Source organism: Manacus vitellinus, unplaced genomic scaffold (genome assembly GCF_001715985.3).
Source record: "Manacus vitellinus isolate BGI_N305 unplaced genomic scaffold, ASM171598v3 scaffold_52_pilon, whole genome shotgun sequence".
NCBI lineage: Eukaryota > Metazoa > Chordata > Aves > Passeriformes > Pipridae > Manacus > Manacus vitellinus.
Window position 1 is genome coordinate 2387024 of NW_021940628.1, and position 17674 is coordinate 2404697.

A 17674-nucleotide genomic window follows, 5' to 3' on the forward strand; every position below is an offset into this window, starting at 1 on the left:
CTTGTTGTCATTTCTCTCTGTTTGATAAATAAACGTGGTGTGGTTTTGTGAAATTAAACTGATGGGCAGTTATCAGGTGGTGAATATATTAAATTGGGGTTTGAGTTATTCTGCTTGTTAATTTTGGATGATGAGTGTTTTGGGGCAGCTGTGTTAAAATGATGCCTTGGGCAATGTATGAAAGGGTGATGTCTGTAAGCAGTGATCTAAGAGAAGGGTTTGGGAGGTATTTTCACGTGAAGAGTACAAGGGTTTGGGCTTCCTTTTTTGCTGTCTGCTCTTAAGGAAAAGCTCTGCTGTTCTTTGTTTAGATCTCCAAATTTTCAGCTGGGTGCTCAATGGTTCTGGTGCTACTTTATACACTAAAGGTGGCTGCGTTTTGGTGCTGGGGCCCATAAGTGCTTTGCAAGCTGTTTTGGGTGATCCTTTGGGATAATAAAAAGCATTATGGAAATATACTTTAATTCTGACAGAAAGAACCATGGAACTGCTGAGGTTGGAGGAGACCTCCAGGATCATTGAGTTCAACACCTTGTTCAGGGTGGAGGTGAATGCGTCGGCTCAGGGCGATGGGCAGAGCTGGTGGCCTGTGTGCCCTCACACTTGCTTCTCCATGAATGCCTTGAAATGCTGTATCAGAACCTCCTGTGATCCTGTGGTGGGGACCAGCCTGCGAGCACCCACCCAGATGTGCAAGTACCCATCCAGCTGTGTGAGCACACGTCCAGAGGTGGATGCACCTACTAATACTTTATCTGGACCAGCAGCTGAACTGCACCATCTGACCCGAACACCCTCAAACCCAGCCATGCTCATCCCAAAACCCTGTTCTCCATCAGGACCCACCGGGCTCCTACTGCTCCCCAAGACCCTCAGTGTCCCCCCGGGTCTGTCCTTTTGGGTGGCACTGACCAGGGACTGCAGGATGGCGTGGTTGGTGGCGTTCATGCAGGAGTCCAGGGGGAAGGCACACTCCCCCTCGCAGTACCAGGAAAAAGCAGCTCAGGAAAAGCCTGGAAGCTGGTGGGTGGCACGTGCCAGGGTGGCAGCTTCCCGGGAGCTCTCACAGGGAAATAAATCCCCCGTGGAACCCGCCGCCCGCACCGCCCATCCTTCGCTCCGAGGGCGGGGCGATGGCGCCGTTCCGGGCGGGTCGTCCCGTCCCGACCCGTTCCGGGGGCACCGGGGCGCGATGCGGCCACCAAGGGTGCTGTATCGTGGGTGAAGTGGCGCGGCCGGGGTGCCCCGAGCGGGCCGCCGTGCCCGGCGAGCTGCTCCGGTGACCGCTGCTCCCGGTTTCCTTCCGCAGGCGGGGCTGTGCCGCAGCGAAGGTGACGAAAGGCTGCTGCATCGCACGCCGTTCATCCGCTTCGGTAGACATCACCAGACATCTCAGATACCCGCTTTGACTACGCGAAGACCGGGTGGCTGCTGCTGGGCACGAGCTGGGCACAGCGGGCACACGGCGGGGCATCCCCGGCGTGGCGGTATTCCCGTGGGGATCGGGACATGGGGATGGGGACCAGCGTACAACCGTCGCATCCCCGGCGTGCGGTATTCCCTGGGATGGGATGGGATGGGATGGGATGGGATGGGACCCCCGTCGCTCCGTGGGACCGCTGTGTCTGTGCTGCCCGTGACCCTCTCGCTTCTCTCCTTCCAGAAAAGCACCGGGGATTCGCCTTCGTGGAGTTTGAGCTGGCGGAGGTGAGGAAAGGGGCAAATGCTGGGGCTGCTCCGGGCTTTTCCTCCCCTGGGGTTTTGGGATGGATCCTCTTCCCTTTGGAGACAGTCCATGGAAGCGGGTGGGGCTTATACCTGCCACAGCATTGAATCACTCTCCGGCAGTGGGAGATGTTGTTCTCCTCTTCCAAGTTCCTGCTTTTCCAAGTTCCCACTTTTCCCGTTTTCTTTTGGGCTGAAGCACAGCTACTGCTGGCCCAAACCCCTCCCTGCCATTGTCCCTGGGTGGGTTTCTTGGCTTCATGGGCAGCATAGACTGTCATATATTTGTCTTCTTATGGTCTGTCCTGGGTTTCATGCACAGATCTCTCCTCCTCTCCCAAGTGCTGGTGTCAACAATAAAACATCTTAAATAAAATGGATTTACTGGGTTGTTGGAAGATGAGACCCAGATCTTGGTTTGGATACGGCTCTTGGAAGATCCATCAGCCCTGGGGCAGATGAGGTTTAGGAAAATCTGGCAGCCTTTTCTGTAATGAAGTGCTGGGGCATGTCTATGCTTAGCCTTGCTTTTAAAGGGAGAGAAGAAAGGATAATAATTATTTTATTTTGATTTCTTGGCAGGATGCAGCAGCAGCAATTGACAACATGGTATGGTCCCTGTTCCCACTCACCCAGAGACCTGTGGCTTTGCTGCCCTCTGTGCTGTGGGCTGCAGAGAGAACACAGGCTCTGTCCTCCTCTGACCTCTGTGGGGACTTTGGGGGGCACGGTGATTTTATACCTTTGGGTGGGCTTTGTTGTGCTTTTTTTTCCCTCTGCAGAATGAGTCTGAGCTCTTTGGCAGGACCATCCGTGTGAACTTGGCCAAACCCATGCGAATTAAAGAAGGATCATCCAGGCCTGGTGAGTTGGTGCCTGGGAGGGGGAGAACATCCCTGTGGATGTTCAGAGCTTTGTTCATAAACTCAGGTGTGGCCTTTTGGATCAATTCCTGTCATCTAACTTTTCCTTTTGCTGTCACAGTCTGGTCAGATGACGAGTGGCTGAAGAAGTTTTCAGGGAAGACTTTGGAGGAGAACAAAGAGGAGGGAGGAACAGAGGCCCCCAAACCAGAGGCACAAGAGGTAGGAAAAACAATCCCAGCCATCTGTATCCGCACTATTCCAAAGGCTAAGAGCGTGAGACTGGCCATCTCTGGAAGCACAGCAGAGGAGTGCCATCAAAACTTGCTTTTGTTTCTTTTCCTGCCCAGGACGAGCCTCCTGCCAAGAAATCCCGGGTCAACCCTCAGGTTTACATGGACATCAAGATTGGGAACAAACCCGCGGGGCGGCTGCGGATCCTCCTGCGCTCGGACGTGGTGCCCATGACCGCAGGTGGGGAGAAGGTTCGGCCTCCCTGCCCTGGTGGCTTCCAGCAGTGTCACAGCTCTCACCTCTCTCCCCTTTGCCCCCCCTACAGAGAATTTCCGCTGCCTCTGCACCCACGAGAAAGGGTTTGGCTTCAAAGGGAGCAGCTTCCACCGCGTCATCCCCCAGTTCATGTGCCAGGCCGGCGACTTCACCAACCACAACGGCACCGGAGGCAAATCCATCTACGGGAAGAAGTTTGATGATGAAAACTTCATTCTCAAACACACAGGGCCAGGTAAAGCCCATCTCCAGGCAGGAACAGGAGAGAAAATCGTTTAATATCATCTAGGGGCCACATTTGGGCTGTTTTGTCTTGCACCAAGTTGGTAGTACTGGCCCTGAATTATGATCTACGTTGGCCACATGCGTCTGCCACCATGTGATCTGCCCTGGTCAGCCCCTCGTGTGTCACCAAGCAGAAATGCCTCGTTCCCTCTCCAACCACACAGTTAATTTCCAGTGTTACATAATGAAAAAGTGATTTCAAAGCTGCTTTCCTGTTCCGTTTTAAAGGAGGAATGTCACCGCGTGACTATGAAAAGCGGGAACAGGCAAGCAGGTTTATCTCCCTACAAACATCTTTGCTGTTACTGCAGCTAAAAATAGCTAAGCAGCTTCTACCCCTTTCCATCTTTCATGCTTGCAAGTGTTTGTCAACATAATCGGTTTCCAGTAGTTTCTGTGGATTTTGATATTCAGAAGCTCTCCTAAATCCAGGAGCATTTTGCAGGAAATGGGAATGGGTTTGGGTCAAAGTAGCAGCTCGTGCTGGAATCCGTCACTCCCTTCTCAGCCATAACACTGCACTCTTTGATCCCAGGCATGGTGTCGATGGCAAACTCTGGCCCAAACACCAATGGCTCCCAGTTCTTCATCACCTGTGATAAAACAGACTGGCTGGATGGGAAGCACGTGGTGTTCGGGGAGGTGACGGAGGGCATGGACGTGGTGCGGGAGATCGAGGTAGGTGCTGGTCAGCAGGGTGGTCTGGGCACAGCTGACCCTCTTCCTGCCCTTAATTAAGAGCTTGGTGCCCTTAATTGCTGCTGTTTTTTTTCTCCAAGGCTCAGGGCACCAAAGATGGGAAGCCGAAGCAGAAGGTGATCATCTCGGACTGCGGGGAGTGCCCGTGAGCTCGGCTCTTGGAGGGGCTGGATGGGGCGAGCCTGGCCAGGAGGGACAGGGAACCAGCTGGAATGGGACAGCCCAGCAACTCCCCAGCAGCGCCCAGTCCTGGCTTCTGTTGAAATTCCCCTGCAAAGCTTGGAGGGAAGGTGCCTGAGGGCAGTGCTGAGGGGTCCGACCTTCCCGGGATAAATCACTTCCCAGCCCGAGCAGGGCAGGGCTGGTCCTGCTGCCGTGTTCCAGAAAGACTTTATGTTTGGGAAAAATAAAAGCTAGTTTTAAAAATACTGAGGACCTGGCTTTCAGACTGTCTCTGTGTGAGACTGGTCTTTGTTTTTCAGCAAAAATGCCTTCTTTTTTTTTTTTTTTTCCCTTCTACCCTTGTCTTTATTAATCTCGTGCCTAAATCCTGGCTCCAGGGAAAGCTACCTGTGCCAGGAAAAGAGCTGAGCCGAATCTCTCATGCTTATTCCACAGCAGGATCTTGTGGAGGTGTTTTTGGCATATCCCTGGCTTTGTAGTGTCCTTTTCCATCAGCAGAGGGAGGCAGGTCCCTGGCTGGCAGCCTTCCTGCTGGAAAGCCAGCCTGGTCCAGCTCCATCCCCATCCCAGAGGGAGGGTGTTTACTGGGATGTGTAAGAGGGAAAACATGGTCAGGAAACACCAGAAAATGAAAGAGCCCTTTGGGTGATGAAGGAAAAAAAAAAACCAAAGTGATGAGGCTTTAGGAAGGGGTTTAATTTCCAAACTCCAGTTTGAAGAGTAGGATAATCACGTGGATTTATAGTTCTTGTGGTGGGCAGCTCTGGCTGTGCACCAAAAAGGAGAACACAGTGGTGGGAATTGATGGATTTGGGGTTTCCTATGAAATTATGGCACTGGAGGGAAGGAAGGGGTGGGTGGGCTTGAGCATGTGCAGGTGTTGTCAAGAGGGATGAGGCAGCTGGGACAGAGAGGAGGGTCAGCTGTGTGGGGATGGGTTGATCTTTTGAGGAGCTTGTGTCATTGGGGGTTTTTGGTTTTTCCCAGGTCGGGGGTGTTGCTTTTCCATAAGAAAAACTGGGTTGCTTTTATTCACTTGCTGGCTTTCCACAGTGTCTGGGGGCCCTGCATTGCCCCAAAACTGGACCAAGGTGAGACACAGGCACTCAGACGTGATTCCAAACAGACTAACCAGTCCAGCTTTTCCCTTCCTTGCTCTCTTCTTTCTGATGTTTAAATCTCAGATTTTTGAAGACAGCCCTTGCAGGGCCTGAACCAGGGAGAGAGCCCAGAGTGATGGAAGCCCTGGGTGTTTTCTCTCTGCAGAAATCACCAGGTCAGACAGAGCCATGATCACATCCCAAGCTGGATTTCATGTGGAATTAGATACCCAAAGAAGCAACACCTTTGCTTGGGAAGCTGGGCATTGACTAGGAGCAGATCTTTCTTGTTTCGGTGGGTATATTGGGATTTTTTTCCAGGTTCATTATTTGTTTAGTGACACAAGGTTCCCCCAGGTATCTGAGCTGAGAACCAGGACAGGCCTTTTCCTTTTAAAATCAGAGCAAATAAATAATTTAATTGTACAAATAGCCCAGGGAAGCCACCCAGGGCACTCACAGCCCTTTTAGGAGCCCACGGGAAGCATCCACTGGTGAGCACAGCCTGACCTAAAACTCACATCAGGGCTCATTTTCAAGCAAATAGGTACAATTTTAGCCGATTCTGAGTATTTTTTCATTGCGAAATGTCCTCCAAACAGAGCACTGTTGTGCTGTGACATTAAAAAAGAAAGAGCAAGAGAAACTCCATGTTTACTTTCCAAACTAGGCGTTTATTTTATAACAGTGCCGTAGCTCAATATGGATATTTTATTTTTTTTCCAAGTGGCTGAGTTTGGTGAACTTTAGGTAAACAGGAGCGGGTTAGTCAGCCAGCTACTTAATTGGCTGATGATATTTTCATTAAGGGAATTAAAAGCACTGGGTAGAGGTGGGTTAGTTAGAAATACACAGCTAGAAACAGCTCAATCCCAGAGCAACTCAGATGCTGCCTCCCTTGTCCTAGTTACCCTTAAGCCCAAACTGCTTCCACCAGAGACTGCAGCAGCATGAGGGGAAAACACATCAGCCACAGACAAACCAGACACAGAACCAGCCACAAATCCTCTCTTTCCTATATATATATATATGCTTGTATATATCTATGTGTCTCATTAAGCAGGGTAAGAGAATAGAAGTTTTATATTATTTACATCCACTTCTAGGAAGGGGTGGGAGGGATTTATTTTTATTATTTATTATTATTATTATTATTAATGGACTTCTGGCTCTGATGCAGCCCATGAAACTCCTCTTCCACACACGCAGCAGAAACCCAGTGTCACATTGCTCTGGTGGGGGTGGGATGGGACGTTCAGGGATGGAGATGGGATGTTCAGGGATGGGGTTGGGATGGGATGTTTGAGGATGGGGCATTCAGAGGTGGGGATGGGATGTTCAGGGATGGGGATGGGACCTGTCCATCAGTGGCAGCCACACGATTTCACCACCATGTTGCGATGCTTCTTGAGGATGACGTTGTTGTTGCTGTCGTAGTAGAGGACAGAGGTGGCACTGAGCTTGGTGGGGGCACAGCACGCCTTGGGCACGGCCTCAGGCTTCATCAGGTGGACCTGGGGGAGGGATGCAGCAAACGTGGCTCCAGGCAAAAGAAAAAGCATCAAACCGACTCATAGCTGCAAAAATCCTGGGTGAATGGGGAGATTATTCCCAGCGTTTTGCAAAAATATTTATCCTGAACTCCGGGCAGTCGCTGCTGCAGTTTATATTGGAGCAGGGCTCAAGGCACTGCATGGGCCAGGCAGCCCCTTCATTAATTTGGGACTTCAGGGCCCTTTTTTCTCACAAAAATAGACAAATGACTAAAAAAAGAACATAAATCAGGGCAGTGCGGGTCAGGCTCCGGTGTGGGCGGGGGGCGCTGCAATAAGAGATCCTCCACCCCGAATTTAACGTCTTCCACTAAAATCCTAAATACACAACACCTCTCTGAACACAAGTCCCCTTCAGCTCGCTCAGCCCCCGCTCAGGACAGGCGTTATCCCGGGATTTTGCTGTGCAGCATCAGTCGGAGGCTCCCGGGCTGCCGGACGCGCGGAGCCCTCGCTGGCTTCACCCGACATGTGCGATTAATTTATGGCAGGGGCAGCCCAGCTCTCCCAGCTCGGAAGTCCGGTGTTTTTGCTGTCAAACCCTGCTATTTGCAGCACAGGCTGGGGCTGGCACAGCTCCACAGCCGCCTTTGCCCTGGCGCTTCCCAGAAGGGCCGGATCCGGGCGCCAGGTGATTCACATCCTGCCCAAAACGGCTCCGTTTTGGGAAGAGCGTTGGGTTTAGGGGCGATGGGTGGGTGTAGAGGGGAAGGGGGCCCCTCCCCGCCGCTGCCAGGATCCTTCCCAGCCCCGGATGGGCCCTGGAAGCTTCGTTAATGTCAAAATTAAACCCCGCCAGGCGACACCTTCAAAGGCTCGGCCGAGGGCTCGGCGCTCCCTGTAATTAACCGCGAGCACCGGAGCCGGTGTGGCTCTGCCATTGGGAAACCAAACACTCACAGGGCAGGAAATTCCAGAAATTAAAGCACTGGCTGGGATGCGGGGTGGGTTTGGGAAAAGAGGGACACTAAAGCTTTTCCTGCTTGGAATATGCTGAGCCCAGCGTTTGGGTGCTGAGCCGCAGCGGTGCTTTCCAGGGCTGTGGATAAACCCTCGGGCACGGCTGACACGGAGCCTTTCCAGGGAGGAGTAGGGGCCTTGGTGAGCCCTGGGCTTGTCCCTGCTCCTGAGTCCACTGCCAGGGGAGGGGGCAATTAATCTGTCAGAAATCATCTGTTTTGTCCCAGCTGCTGTTAAACTGGAGCAGGATCGTGTCAGTCAGAAAACCAAGAGACGGAGGAGCTCTGGAATTACAAAATCCCCCTGTTACACCCCTCTGGCTCAGGCTGATGGGCAGAGCTGGTGACCTGTGTGCCCTCACACTTGTTTCTCCATGAATGCCTTGAAATGCTGTATCAGAACCTCCCGTGATCCTGTGGTGGGGACCAGCCTGCGAGCACCCACCCAGATGTGCAAATACCCATCCAGCTGTGTGAGCACACATCCAGAGGTGCATGCACCTACTAATACTTTATCTGGACCAGCAGCTGAACTGCACCATCTGACCCGAACAGCCTCAAACCCAGCCATGCTCATCCCAAAACCCTGTTCTCCATCAGGACCCACCGGGCTCCTACTGCTCCCCAAGACCCTCAGTGTCCCCCCGGGTCTGTTCTTTTGGGTGGCACTGACCAGGGACTGCAGGATGGCGTGGTTGGTGGCGTTCATGCAGGAGTCCAGGGGGAAGGCACACTCCCCCTCGCAGTAATAGGCTGAGTATCCCTGCGGAGCGATCACCCAGTCCTGCAAAAAAAAGGGATTATATTGAGGGCTTCACCTTCCTGTGCCCCTTCCTCCATTCCCCACCTGCACAAACAACTCAACCACCTCCTCCCCGGGTGGCCCTGCCAGTAGCAAGGGTTTATTTTGATTTTTTGGACTGAGCCATGAGTTGCTCAAGGTCAGCAAAGGGGTTTGGGGTTGTGGCAGTTCATGTTTGCCTTCCCAGCTCTCGGGATGGCTTCACGGGCAGGAGAATCTGGGCTGGGAAGGAGCCCAGGACAGAGGAATGGGATGATTTTTTTGTTGTTGTTGTTTGGTTTGGGTGGGGTTTTTTTGCATTTACTTCTCCCAGTAGACAAGTACCAGCCAGCCGAGGTCCTGAAAGCTGACGTAGAGCTCGTGGCGCCGGCAGACCTGCCGCCTGTCCGCGGCGTGGACGTCATCTGTGGGAGAAAGGGACAGGGAACATCAGCCCTGGCATCCCCCATCCCACCCCTCACTGCAGCCATCCCCTCTCCAGGGAGGGATACAGCCCAAATGACAGGAGTTAGTCCAGGAGAACCAAAGGGGAGGAGCCTCTGCTGCTGCACGAAGGGAAAAGGAGCTTCAGACTGGCCTATAATTTGATGTTCCAACATTGGGGTGAAGGAATTTGGCCTTGGAAGGGTTATATCATAGCTTTGCTCACAGAGAAGATGACTTTGTGGGTTTCCCAAATTCAGTGGGTTCAGGAGAGCTGGAGCTTCCCGCTCCCCTCCTGCCTGAGCACCTTTCTGGGGCTGTGACACCCTTCCGGGGTGATGACACCTTCCCAGGGTGGCTTCAAAGCCAAGGGCACTGGGGCAAAAATTCCAATATTCAGGAAACACCATTTCCTCGGGGGCAACCAACCCAAACCCTCTGCATCTCCCTAACTGCAAACAACCCAATCCTAAAAACCCAGAGCTCTCTGCTCTGCTTCCCTTGAGCCCAAAAACTGGGATTTCCAACAGCTGAAGGTGCTGACAGCAGATCCCTGGTGGCAGCAGCAGAGCCTGGTGTTTTCCACAGGGATCGCTCCTCCCCCCCAGCAAAGCTCTTACCAAAAATTCCCGGGAGCTTGTTTGGATGTGGGAGGTCGTTGGTCTTCTTGGGCTGCCGCCTCCTCGGGGGTTTGGCCGCTCGTGTGACACGGGCAGGGCTGGGACTCGCCCGGAAAAAAGTCACCATGAAGGGCTGCTTGGAGCGGGGCCCCCGGCGCCCCAACAGCCCCGCCGAGCCCGGATCGACGCTGTGCCCTGCAGGGACAGGACCAGGCGTGGGTTTGCTCCCAGAACGAACTCATTTTGTTAAAGCAAGGAGTCAAACCAGAAGAAATTTGCAGTGGAGAGCTGTGGTTTCGGCACCCCGAGGGGTTTGAAGCCCGGAGGTGGTACAGCCACGCACCCACCACCACATCACGGCCACACAGAGCGATTCAAGGATTAAAACCAAGTGATCAGTTTGCCCCTTGTCCCCTGGGGAGGAAAGCTGGGAGGGGAAGGGAATGGAGGGAGCATTCCCAGCTGTGATTGCTGGCCCCATGGGAGTGGAGATGCTCTGAGTGTGCCTGTGCGCCTGCAAAAGGCAGTGTGGGACCAGAGCTGATCCCACGGGGAAAAGAGGGTTAATCCTCTGGCACACACAGCAGGATCCCTCCAGGTAGGGAGTTCATTAAGTGTTAATGGGGTTAATTACAGTCCACCCCATTAGCATGAAGCCTTTGGAAGGGTTTTCCATCCAGGTTTGCCTGCAAACCCAGACTTCTGGCACCTGTGGGTTCTCTGTCACAGCAAGGAATTTAAAATTGCAGTGGGACAAACCCCAACATCACATCCCATGGCACCGAGTGGGGAGATGGGAAGACTCCAGTTCTTGGGAATTTGGCCTCAAATGCTTGCAGGTAGGTTCATCAAACTCACCATCATCTGTCTCCACGTAGAGCCTCAGCCCCAGGTTGTATTTCTGATCCAGTAACCAGTGGTTGCTGGCAGCTGTGACGTCAAACACCAGCCAACCCTCTGTCCCGGCACGCAGGTCCTGGACATCCAGCAGGAACAGGTCAGATTCCCTGCAGAAACAAGGGGGGAAAGAGCAGGTGAGTAACAGCACCCAAAGGGCACCAGCACCAGCAATAATTCTTGGAAATTACTGCTTGGTGCCTGTGTCCAGACAGGCCCTGGCACCGCAGGGTCAGGTCAGTAGCTCTTGATGCCGCCGGCTGTGCTGGACACGATGGTGGCATCCTGGAAAATGCACCCTCCCTGCCCTGGCCAAAATATCAGGGTGTGACATTTCCCTGTTGGAAACTTTGGGAACAGCTGATTGTGGCAGTGCCACTTGGCTTGGTGTTTTTATGGTAGTGGGAAGGGAAAGTGCTGGAGCTGGTTCTTGTGCAGGTTCCCATTCCTGTCTCCATCCCCACCATCTTCACCCCTGTTCCCACCCCTTCATTCCCATCCCCAATCCCATCCCCACCATCTTCATCCGCATCCTTATCCCCATTCCCATCCCCACGATTTTCATTCCCATTCCCATCTTTTTTATTCCCATATCCATTCCCATCCCCTTTATTCCCATATCCATTTCCATCCCCATCTTCTCCATTCCCATCCTCATCCCCATTCCCATCATTTTCACTCCTATTCCCTTCTTCTTCATTCCCACACCCATTCCTATCCTTATCATCTTCATTCCCACCTCCATCCTCTTCATTCCCATTCCCATCCTCATCCCCATTTTATTCCCATACCACCTTCTTCACTGGAATGGGCTGCCCAGGGAGGGGGTGGATTCACCATCCCTGGAGGTTTTTAAGATGAGACTGGATGTGGCATCAGTGCCACAGCCTGGGAACCACGACAGGGTTGGATCAAGGGTTGGACTTGATGATCTGGGAGGTCTTTTCCAACCTGGTTGATTCTATGATTCCATGACTCCCACCCCATTCCCATCCCTGTCATCCCCGTTCCCCATCTCCATCCTTCCCATTCCCATCCCCGCTCCCGTCCTCAGCCCCTCACCTGTTGGAGTGCCCTGCAGCCACCTCGTAGATGCTGATGTGCAGGCTGTTGTTGCCATGCCGGGACGTCCCCCGGGCTTTGTAGATGCGGAACTCGGCGGCCGTGACGGACTCGCCCGCGGGCACCTGGGTCAGGTCGAACCTGAACTCCTTCCAGTACGGCTTCGGAGAGAACATGTCCCGGTCCTGCTCCACTGCAGAGCAAAGGGCTCAGGGAGGGCTCTGCCAGACCCCAGCAGGCTGATCCAAGCCTTCACCTCCCTCCCACCGAGTCCCCCCCAACTTCCTTGTCCCCACTTTGGGGACAAACCTGCTGCCTCTGAGCCTTCACCCCCCACCCCAAGCTCTTGGCAAATTCCTCTCTCTCTCCTCTCCCAAAAGTTTTAATCTTGATGCATCCTGCCCCCCCCCCTATTTTTGCAGCCCCCAACTTTATTTTGCTGTAGACCCGCCAGCCTCCCAGCCTTCTTCCTTTATTAGTAATTAAAATTAAAATTAAAAGCACAAGTGTTGGTTGTGGGAGGAGCACAGAGAAGCTGCCACTCGTGCCATGGTTTAGGAGCTGCAGCCTTCTGTGCTGAAAAACACACACAAAAAAAATTTGAGGTCAGCAGGACCATCTGGAGCAGGAATTGGGGTTTTCCAAACTTTTGTTGCAGCAGGACAGGGCTCTCCAGGGCCATTGCTGGGTACCACAAGTCCTCTCTTGCCCTCATGCTTGGGGCTGCTGAAATGGGAGGACTTTCAGCCTATGCAGGATTGTAAGGTCACTTCTCTGTAAAAATAAAACCTCCCTTTTTACTAGAAACACCTTATTTTTGCATCAATCCATTGCATGCTGGGAAAGAAAAAAAATCTGCTGATTTGATTTTTTAAGTCCATACAGAATAACCCATTGTCTTTCTTTGCAGTAATGCAGCCCCACACAGTTTCTCTAATGTGTAATTATTTGCTTCAAATTGTCCTTTAAAAATATTCCAATCTGCCTTGTCTCAATATAATTAAAGTATGTGATTAAATATGATTCAATATGACTAAAGCTTCTCCTGCTTCAGGCACAAAAGCAACGTAACCCATCCGTACTTTCAAGAGCAAACCAACCAAATAAATAATTAAATAAAGATGCACATTTTAAATCCATTTTTTAACCAGTTCCAGGGGAGAAATATTCCAGTTTTAACTCCCCATAAAGTAGCTGTTCCCATTCACACGGGGGGAGCAGCGCGACGCATCTCTCCAAACCCAACGCCGAGATTTCACTTGCGTACCCACAGGTCTTTTTTTTTTTGCTGCTTCTTCTTCTTTTTTCCTTTTTTTTCTCCCCTCTTTTTTTTTTTTTTTTTTTTTTTTTTTCAAATCCCACATTCCCTCCAGCTACTGGCCTCACCACAAGCTATGTTACAAAAAAAGCCCAGGGCCAGGCGGGCAGGGCGGATGCGGAGAACGTTTCCTGCTCCGGCGGGGCGGCTGCCAGCTGTGGCAGGAGGATGCTGTGGGGAGCTGCATCCAGCCCGTGCACCCCTTGGAGGGGGACACACCAGCCCCCCAAACCCACTGCAGCCCCTCAGGCTCTTCCCTCTTTTCCATTCCTTCCACCAACCCAGCGCTGATGGTTTTACACTCTCAGTGGTGCTGCCGAAGCCGCCGGTGCCTCATGGATGTTACAAAATCCCTAAATCCCCCCCCAAAACACAACCAAAGGAATCGCCTCTCTTTTTTTTTGGCACTGATAAACCCTCAGTGGGATGTCTCATGGTCGGTCCAGGGGATGCCCAGGTACAGAGTGGTGTCCCCTTGGGTATTTTCAGTCGCCTGGGTACTCGGGTCACCCCTCTGCTCTGAGATCACCAGGATCTTCACACATGAGCACCTTCAGCAAAGCAATGCTGCAGATGGGCCCTCACCCAGGAATGGGCAGAGGGATTTTTCTGGGGAGCCAAGGAGGTCACAGAGACCCCACACCACAGAAAAAAGCCCCCAGGGTGATTTTTGGCCCCGGAGAAGAGTGAAAACCTTTGTTAAAGCAGCAGTTTGTTATGAAAACTTCCCATCAGTGTGCTGTGGAGGTGATGGAGGGGTCCAGGGATGAAGGCAGAGGAGGGGAGCTGGTGGGAGGGAAGCCCAGGAACACCTGGTCAGCAAGAGAAATGCTATAGGGGATGCAAATAGATAAGCTCCTTGATGAACCAAATAAGATGGATTTAACAGCAATATGTCTAGTGTTTGTGATGAGAGACTGGGAGGAACCCCTGAATACTCTGCCCCTTCATGGAGAGGAAGAGGGAAAACCCTTGGAGGGGCAGGACCAAGGAAGAAGCATCCCCTCCTGTGCAGACATCAGGATAGGATCAGATGCAAACAGCAGGTTGGAGGGAGTTTAATATGACCGTGTTTCCTGCTACATTATAAACTCCTGTGAAATTACAACCCCCAAAGCACCCTGTGGGTGCCCAAGTAGAACAGTGGGTGCTAAAATGCTGCTGGGGGTGTGCTGGAGATGCCCCCCCGGCTCCCTGTTGGGAACCTGCTATTGATTCGAGGCGGGTTGGCTCAGCCACACCACCAACCCTCAATTATCTGTGGGCGGATTATCCGGATTGCGGATGAGACACACTAAAAAAGCCCAGCCCAAGTGCTTTGCTCTCCTTGCCCCCTCCTTTGGCATTTACTGTCTCTCATCCCAAAGAGCTGCCGTGTCTTTCCCTAAAGCTGAATGTCATCACGAAGTTGAATATGTGCTCCCACCACCCCCCAAAAACCACTATAAAAATTACTTATAAACGGCCCTGGGGCCATTCCTCTGGCAGGGGATACCCAGCTCGATCTAGACTGAACCTCACAGTGTCTCCCAGCTCCTGATCCCTTCCCAGATCCCACCCTTCCTCCTGCTCCCCAGGTTATTCTTAGCTGCACGTTTTCATTGTAAACTTTCCCTGTTTCTATAAACTGCACATCAGTTGTAATTACTGGTCCTGGCTGCTCCCGATGGTCCCCATGATCATTTCAGATGCTAAATTAAAAGGAAATGCCAGGATATTCAACCACATCAAATGCTCAGGATCCCAAAATAGGTTTAAAAGAGATGCAGGGAAGATGCTGTCCTTTGCTTACAAGGAGTTAAAAATAAGCTCTGAAGGTTTTCTGAAGTGGGGAGAGATTTAGGATTTATCCTGAGTGCTATGAAATGAATCCAGGCTCCCAGTTTGTCTCAGGAGTGCTTCCTCCATCCTCCTGGGATGAACACTGGGAGCTGCAGGACATGGGGTTCAGAACTGGACACTCCCAGTCCGGCTTCTTGTGGCTGGGAGACATCTTTGGCCACTGCTGCATCCCCCCTCACTCCCTGAGCCCTACACTCAGCCAGCTAGGAGCTCTGTGTCACGGGTGGGTCCCAGGGTTTTATTTGCAAGGCTTTCCCCATTAAAACACACATGGAGGGTGTGTACAGAGCACTGACACCTTGGCACAGGCTGCCAGAAAACACTACCCTGTGTCCCTCGGATGGATGCCCAGAGGAGGAGGCTCAAATGGCTGCAAAATGAAGCCAGGAGTGGGGAAAATCCTGACCCAGCTGCTGACAGCAGCTGGATTTCAGTGGTAATGGTGTGGGGGCGAGGGTAAGTGGCCGGCAGCGGGTGATGATCTTCCAGTGTGGAGAGTGGAGCAGCACCTCAACTCCTAAAATTCAATTGAAGTGGCTGCTGTGAGCTCCCACCCCACACTAATGGCTCCTTGCAGTGCCCAGGGTGCTGCAGCTGTTTTTGCCAAGGTGTCCTGCCTTCCTCCCCAGTGCTCTCTGGGTTTGCCAGGAAGATGTCCCCAGAGCTTCATCTGGAACAGCCATGGGGAGTCCAGACACAGAGAATCACAGAATGCTTTGGGTTGGAAGGAACCTTAAAGATCATCTTGTTTCACCCCCTGCCATGGGCAAGGACACCTTTCCATGAGCCAGGAGCCATGGATGCTGGGAGGGAAAGGGAAGACGTGCATGTTGTGGTGTCACAGGGGGCTCGGGCACACCGAGAGCCTCTTACCAACCACTCTGCTCCATGATTATACCCTGCCCATATCCATGACTCACAGCTGAGGAGAAATCCCAAAGCCCATCCTTATCCCAGTCTTAAAAATACAACCACCCACCTGACTCCTTCGGGAAGTGCTCAGAAATAGCACAGGTCAGGCTTTATCCTCACACCGAGAGGAGCAAACGGGATGGGATGGGCGGATCCACCATCACCAAACCCAACCAAAGGTACCCAACCCAGCAGCCACCCACCACCCAGAGGCCCCCGATGCCCCATGCCCCTGCCCAGCAGGCAGGGCACTCTGCCCACCCAGCCCAGGGTGTGTTTGTGTGCCAGGGAGGTTTGTCATCTCCCCTTCCCAGGAGAAAGGTGTGCCGTTGGGAGCCGCGCTCCGGCCCCGCTCACACAGCCCTACGTGGGGCGGCTGGGAGCAAAGAGGTCCAAGTGCCCAATGGAGCACCGACTTATCCCATTTGCATGTCCCATCAGGATAATTGTGCAGCGAATTATGCATGCAAATGAGAGCTAGCCTTCTCCCACAAAAACTTATTTAATTAACATGAAGGGGCTGAGGAAGCCGCAGAAATCAAAGCCATTCAAATTGAAGGCTGGAACTGTGTTCCCCAACTCTCCTGGCTGCTCCAAGAGCCACCCCCCGTAACAGGAACCCTCTGCCAGCACCAACACCTCCTGGGCATCTCCCCAGCCCTCTGAACATCCCACCCTGGTTGCCATCAAACCTAACCATTTTAAAGCCTGTTTTGTCCCAAGTGTTGAGGGGAGCTGGAATTTGGTGCTCCAGTGTCCGCCTACCTCAGTCTCAGCTTCCTCAGGATGCTGAGCTCCCACAGTTCCCCCAGAGCTCTGGATGGGAGTTGGGTGCTGAGTGCCTGCAACTGGGGGGACCCCAAACACTGCCTGACCACCAGGGTCTGTCCCACGGAGCCTCCTTACACAGAAGATGCAGGAATGGATGGAGGGGATTTGGGAGACAAAAGAGCTCCACAGCCCTTCCTCATCCAAACCTTCTCCCTGCCTCGGGTCTCCAGGAAGGGATTCTCCCCATCAGAGTAGTGATTGTATGGAACTCCAAGCTGGCTTGGGCAGGGATATCCCAAGCAGAGGGCAGAGGAAGAGCTCTACAGCCAACTGCCTGATCTACTCATCCTGAAGGGTTCAGGCCAACCCAGAGCCTGCTCTCAGGGGGGACCCACCGTGTCCTGGGTGCTCGTGGCCCTGCTGATGCTGCTGCTCATGCAACCACCTGGAAACTGGATGGATGCTGGAGCCCAGTAACCAGCTAGATGGGATTCCAGCAACAATTAGCAACCCTGAGGATTTATTTTGAACTGTGATTCAGTGTCCCACAGTGGGGAACTCGGTCCATCCTGCTGCTGGCACGAGAGCTGCTGTCCTGCCTCGCTCCCCAACCAGTTCATGTGCCCAGTGAAATGGGGAGTGCAGGGTGGACAAGCCCCCCTCAGCCCACCCTCAGTGCAGGACCTTCCCGTTCTCCATCTCCCCATTTTTAAGCAGAGCCGAGAGTTACACCTTCCAGGGCTCACAGCCACCGTGTCCCTCCCAGCCGCTCTCCACCGTTATTGAGCCTAACTTCGGGAAAAAAAAGAGGCTTTTCTCAGCAAGGGCGCCCTGAGAAACCGCCCCAGGACCGAGGGATGCTCGGAGCTGCCGGTATCACAGTTACGGGCCGGGGGTTTGGGTCGGGGTCAGCTAAGCCCCGTGCTCCCCGGTGCCCCCTCGGTACCTCCCCAGCTCTGCGCTGTCCCAGTCCTACCCGTGCGCCCTGCTCTGCTCCGGTCCCCCGCGCCCAAGCCGCCTGGATCCTGCCCGCCACGTCCCGGTACCCCCTGTCCTCCCGGTGCTACCAAAGCCGCCTAGATGCTGTCCACAAGTCCCGGTCCTCCCGGTGCCCCCGTACTGGCCCTGCTCCCGCACGTCCTGGTGTCCC

General features: G+C 53.1%; 2 protein-coding genes across 2 annotated transcripts; one reads left to right on the forward strand and one right to left on the reverse strand.

Annotated features, from left to right (window-relative positions):
• Positions 1–2341: 2341 nt before the first annotated feature.
• Positions 2342–4510, forward strand: PPIE (peptidylprolyl isomerase E). The gene is made up of 6 exons (XM_029963079.1): positions 2342–2589; positions 2710–2810; positions 2939–3062; positions 3148–3333; positions 3919–4061; positions 4163–4510. Exons 1-6 carry the CDS (start codon positions 2559–2561, stop codon positions 4229–4231), a joined length of 654 nt encoding a protein of 217 aa, XP_029818939.1. The 5' UTR covers positions 2342–2558; the 3' UTR covers positions 4232–4510.
• Positions 4511–6098: 1588 nt separating this feature from the next.
• On the reverse strand, positions 6099–12757 carry LOC103754772 (bone morphogenetic protein 8A-like). Its single transcript, XM_029963044.1, has 7 exons — positions 12754–12757; positions 11682–11889; positions 10581–10729; positions 9723–9917; positions 9004–9083; positions 8551–8661; positions 6099–6879 (listed from the first exon to the last, which is right to left on the reverse strand). The coding sequence occupies exons 1-7, from the start codon at positions 12755–12757 to the stop codon at positions 6730–6732; spliced, it is 897 nt and encodes a 298-aa protein (XP_029818904.1). The 3' UTR covers positions 6099–6729.
• Positions 12758–17674: the final 4917 nt, after the last annotated feature.